Below are 6,000 nucleotides of genomic sequence, written 5' to 3' on the forward strand. Positions count from 1 at the left end.
CATGATGTTATCTCCAGAAATGTAGAAGGCAGCCCCAGCTCTGTTGAAACTGCTTAATTGTCCAATATGCAAAAATAGGTCATATTACAAGGGTCATGGAGTGACAGATACTTTTACAACACAATATGGGACCAGAATAATATTCATGGAATCTGGTTTGTTCCCCAATGAACCAGCCATGTTTGCCTGGTGGTCAGTGTAAGGCAGATGGAGATAAGTGTGTAAATGTTGGCATTCGGTGAACTGCTCTGGCGAGCTGTAGAAGACAGCTCTGATTTAGCTCTCAAGTGAACATTTGGACCATGTGAACATTTTTTCCTTCACATTAGCAGGAGATGCCCAATCATTGATGAAATGGTCCCCCAAAAAGCTGACCAATGCTTAAGAAAGGTATCCCACCAAGTACAACATCTGCAAGGAGTTTGTATGTTCTCCCCGTGTTTGTGTGGGTTTCCTCTGGGTTCTCCACTCTCCTTTGACTCTCCAAAGATATACCAATAAGGAATGTAGATTGTGAACCCCAATGGGGACATCGATGATAATGTCTGTATCGATGATAATGTCTGTACAGTTCTGTGGAATTGCGCTATATAAAGCAATCGAGTAAAATAAAAGATGTTATTTTTCCTGCCACAAGGATTTTGAAGATGAAAGAGGCTACTTAATTCTGAAGGTTTGGAATAAGAAGCCATCCTAGTTATCTAGGAGCTGGTAGTGCCAATTTCACATATCCAAGTCTTGCAGTCCATGGACAGACTCTGGCTTCCAAAAAAACAGCGGGTCTACTAACCCAAACTCATTGGCATATATAAGATGGTTGATTTCTAGACATGAGACCTGATGCCAGTCTGGACTTCTCCTTGAAACTCGGATGTATAAAACTAGTCTAAATGGTCAAAAGGATAAAAGAGCAGTCGCCATTTGTTACGATTAGCAAACATGTTGACCTATTATAACACTGGCATACTGGTACTAAACCATCACCCTCCACTTATTCTGGAAATGAGTCCTTTTTACTTTAGCAAGCCATGGGAGCCATTCAATTTTCTCATGGGTAAATGCAAAATCGTTAGGTCAATGCAAAAAGGTTTACACTTAGATAAATAACAAATTCTTACATTTTTGTTTTTAGATTTGGGTTCATAGCGCTCATAATGCCAGTGGCTACTTCACAATTTATGGAGATGAGTCCCTGCAGTCAGATCACTTCAGCTCCAGACTTAGCTTTGGAGACACGCAAACTGTCTGGGCGAGAACGGGATACCTGGGATTCTTAAGAAGAACGGAACTAACAGATGCAAATGGCGGTAGGAAACTAAACGGAAACTTACATTATAGGTTTAGAGATTTTTATCTTTTTCCAGTATTAGAAGTAGCGCTATGTACAGTAAGTATATGAATATCCATATGGTCTGACCATCCACATGTTCTATACAGAGCCCAGTGCTACGTTAATGGAGACTTTCTGTAATTTATTTCCCCTCAATCTCGTTCCTGATTATTGTTACGATCCTGATGTTTTTTACCATTCTCGTCAACATCAATAAATCATATTAGACTGGTATCAGTTGCTATATGAGAAGAATGATAGTTCAAAGGGCTGAAAATGTAGAAGTGACTATGAGTGTAGATTTAGTTTTTTTTTGTTTTTCTCTTTGCGTAATGAATTACAAAACTTTTCTGAGAGAAGTGGATTGTTTTCCTTGCAGAGCGACACGATGCTCTTTATGTGGTTGGGGCACTGGATGAAGCAATGGAGCTCCGAGGGATGAGATATCACCCAATTGATATAGAAACATCTGTGATCAGGGCCCACAAGAGTGTTACAGAATGGTAATTGCTTTTGTTTTTCTCTTTATTTAAATTCTGTGGATAATCTAAAACTCTATAAAAGAAATTATAATCTGTGATGAAAAATAGTAATAAGAATTTATCTCAGAATGAATTGAAATTTTATAGGGAAGTCAGAAAAAGATGTCAATAAAGGCAAAGTCTACACAGACCAACAAGCAACAGTTTTCCTGTTGCGTGTAGTATCGGACTTGAGAACGAAGGGTCAACACATCCTTCAGTCACCAGGCATTTTTTCAGGCCTACTTTAAGGAGATTGTCCAGGCTTCTGATAGAAGTAAGTTCGCTGTTAGGATTCTTTGGTGCCGATGTCTAGAGCGCATGGTCATGTGACTTCAAGTATGCAATTTGCATACTTCCGGCCACATTTCTACTAGACGTGCAGAACATGACTAGTTGGCCAGTGACAGCATGTATGCCAATCGCATACTTGCAGTCATGTGACCACCCGCTCTTGCCGATGGCACTGAAGAATCTGACAGTGTGCAGAGCGCACACAGTGAGTACTCAAAAGTGTGCAGTCACATGGTGATTGAAGACTTCTATCCCAAACCTGGACAACCCCTTTAATCATTTTATTTTGATTCAGTAACTTAACTGCTTTACAATATTCAGGGTTAAATGGCTTCAAATGCTTGTATGCATTTAGAATAACAAACCTAGAAGGAACTTGCCATCCCCAGATATAGTGATGGTGCTCCACCACTCTGTTTTCTGTTTACTGGCTGCAATGGTGACTACTGTGCACATCACCACTGCAGTTAATCACTACGCTCAACAGCTCGTGCCACCTACATCGGCAGAGCCGCTAAGCCCAGTCATTGGCTGCAGCAGTCATGTTCACGGTTACTGCTGCATCCAGTAAACAGAGACTGTTGCAGTGACACAGATCCTGATCTGCACCAAGCCAAAGTGATTACCTGCTGTGTTTCTTATTCTTTATCTATGCACACTATTTTTTTTATTTTTTTTTGAAGGAGGAGGGAATTTTTTTAAATTCTCACAAACCTAAGAATCAGCCGAACCCACCAATTTCAGAGAGCTCGGCTGACCAAGCGGTTCTGCCAACTCTTCCCTGAATGATTGTGACAGTGTCAAGAAGTATCAGGCATGCCGAATTGAAATGCTTTATCCTTTATTCTCAAGAGAGGCAAACCAACAGAAGTCTTCACCGTTTACACGGTTTTTCACATTGAAAACACATGTACCTTTGGACGAACCGAGCTTGAATGTTTATGGGGGTTCAGTAGAGACGTCTTATTCTGCGAATTGCCTTAGTTATTCTTTGGATATTTTAGGTATCATATGTTGTAGATTAATTTTATCAACTTGTTTGGTCACTTCAGTGGCCCAATATTTGTCTGGTTTCAGGATCACTATAGTCAGCTATATCTCAGATTTCCATTGGTTCTAAATCCTACTTTTTCTCACCATTCTCTCTCCCATTAGTGCTGTGTTTACTTGGACAAACCTGTTGGTCGTTGTGGTGGAGCTTGATGGCTCTGAACAAGAAGCCTTGGATCTGGTACCACTAGTCACCAACGTGATCTTGGAGGAACATTACCTTATTGTAGGCGTGGTTGTAGTAGTGGACATTGGTGTCATTCCTATCAACTCCCGTGGAGAGAAACAGCGTATGCACCTACGAGATGGGTTTTTGGCAGATCAGCTGGACCCCATATATGTGGCCTACAACATGTAGTCTTGTAATTTTAAAGGCTTCCATGGACTTCACAATAGATGTATAAATTTTTTTGTGTCCACAAAAAAAAAAAAACACAAAAAAAATTACATTGCAAATAGGGGATTTACTTTTTTTTCAGAATGGATCTGTTTGTTTTTTTTTTGTCATTTTAACTTTCCAATTTCTCAAAATTGGGCAGACAGAATGTGAAACGTGCTTTTGTTTTTACCACTACATTTTAGCACCAAGAGACTTTTTTTTTTAAAGGTACTTTGCTGCCTCAGTTCTACCAGCTGAGAACTATACAGGTCTCCATTCTACGAAGACCTGTGTGATACCTCAGCTTTTTTTTATTATTTAAATGCCAATTTCTACAGAAAAAATATGTTTTTCTTGTCTTTTTTTTTTTTTTGCTAAGCTGACCCCATTGTTTTTCTTTTTGTAACTATGTACTTTTATGAAGTTTTTTTAATGGAACGAAATAGGTTGAAAAAAAAATTCTCTGGTGACAGGATTGTTACAGGGTTCACATCTGTGTGTCGGAGAGGGGGACATTTGGATTTAGTTCTGTTATTTCCCAAATGAAAATGGTACGAACACTCACACACACGAAAATGTTAAAAAAAAAAATCATGATGACACACCATGTAAAAGAAGGATCAACATCACAATTTTAGCTTTTTGGGTACTGGATTGAAGCCAAAGTTTGTAAGCTGCTAATCTGTCCAGTGTTTTAACCCCTTATTATCAGAGTGGAATTTTTTATTTTATTATTTTTTATTTCTCCGTCTGATAAAGTAAAGAAAGATATTATCGGTTGGCAAATCGTAAAGTGGGCTTTAATCTGTCTGCTGGCCACCAACACAAACTACTGTAAAAAGTCTTTATTTAATTTTTTTTTTTTTGCCTTCTTGGGGTTGAAGAATGAACGATTGAGGTTATGTATTTTAACCTAACTATTTATTTTCTGCATCCCCAAGATGGTCTACATAGCAATTCCTAAGTAAGCACACAAATTGCTGTTCATCTCAGATTGAGAGGAATATAACTAGCGATTGTTAAAAAACAAAACAAAAACCATAGTATGCATTAGATGGACTTTGGCAAGTATCTTTGTACTGAACTAAAAAGATAAAATAAGTTAACGCTCCATATGTAATTATGTACAAAATGTTTAATTTATTTTGATCTCTTTTAGAAGTATAAAACAAAAACGGCATTCGAGAAAACGAAAATTCTTGTAATGTTTGGTAATATAAAAAAAAAAAAGCGTTGTATTATCTTGAGTGGATAGTATCACATCAAATATATATATATGAAATAATAAATTCACTAATGGGTTATGCGGGAAGGGATATATTTTAATGTTTACGATGCAGTACGTGTCACTTGCATGGTGTCTCCCACTGTATATAACTGGGTGTTATTCACAATCTTCGTTCAGAAACTGCAATCGTGGATTGCCTGTGTTCCCGTATACAAGATTACTCTAGATACCAGCAAGTGGATTTTAAAACAACCATCCTTTAGATGGTGTACAAAACGTATGTCTGATATGCACTATCATTTTCTTTATTTTTTCTTCTTCTAGAGAAACAACAGTAGATGCAATTGTATAACGTGTGCTGATCGGAGGATGCATTTGATAATATGTAAAAAAAAAAAAATAATGTTGAGGAATGACGCCGTTTTCAGAAATTCAGAGTTGTACCATCGTCATCATCCTTGTTTAGAAATTTGCAGCCTCACATCTTCCATGGTCACTCAATATTGTCTCCTACATCTGACTAATGATGCATTAAAAATTCTAATTTTTTTATTTACGGTAAATTTCCAAGCCCCGAGAATTTCAATTTAAAATCCACATAAGAAAAAAGCATAATTCATGTGTTTTTTTTTTGTTTTTTTTTTAATATGTGTTAAATGGAGGTGCCATCCATTAGTTTACTACATGTACATTTGTCTTCGAATACAAATTGCATTATTGCTGCCTCATCCGTAATCCTGTGTGTTATTATTTACTTCTCAAAAGTGACAAAAAGTTTATTTTTTAAATTTTATCCACTACAGAGAATGCAGCAATTTTTTATCTTCTCACAGGGTAACGCAAATTAAAAGAACTTTTGGATCCATTCATTTATCATTCGGAGAATTTGTGACAGCTGACGGACCTTGCTCCGCCGGCTGATGATGTAGAAGTTGTAGCTTCTGACTCAAGAGTCATGTAGTTTCCTATAGTGAAATGGACCAGCGCCATACTAAATTCAGCAAAGCTTTCAAGTGTATTGTCTCCAGTTATTTCTTAATCTACGTTGTTCCAAGTGAGGTTCATTCCATGGATGTTATAGAAGAGCATGTAGGGCAAATAAATTAGCGCTGGTGAACACGCTAAGGCCACGTTCAGTATTTGGTCAGTATTTTACATCAGTATTTATAGGCCAAAATAAGGAGTGGAACAATCAGAG

The 6,000-nt window shown here is 37.6% G+C and overlaps 1 protein-coding gene across 6 annotated transcripts in view; it reads left to right on the forward strand.

Annotated features, from left to right (window-relative positions):
- Window positions 1-5,528, forward strand: part of DIP2C (disco interacting protein 2 homolog C) — a 467,742-nt gene extending 462,214 nt beyond the window's left edge. For all 6 annotated transcript variants that reach the window (XM_077268558.1, XM_077268561.1, XM_077268555.1 and 3 more), the window contains 3 exons: window positions 1,133-1,307; window positions 1,710-1,833; window positions 3,301-5,528. In XM_077268558.1, the coding sequence (XP_077124673.1) occupies window positions 1,133-1,307; window positions 1,710-1,833; window positions 3,301-3,553 (552 nt within the window). In that variant the 3' untranslated portion in view covers window positions 3,554-5,528. The remainder of the gene's footprint in view (window positions 1-1,132; window positions 1,308-1,709; window positions 1,834-3,300) is intronic.
- Window positions 5,529-6,000: the final 472 nt, after the last annotated feature.

Source organism: Ranitomeya variabilis, chromosome 6, assembly GCF_051348905.1.
Source record: "Ranitomeya variabilis isolate aRanVar5 chromosome 6, aRanVar5.hap1, whole genome shotgun sequence".
Classification (NCBI taxonomy): domain Eukaryota; kingdom Metazoa; phylum Chordata; class Amphibia; order Anura; family Dendrobatidae; genus Ranitomeya; species Ranitomeya variabilis.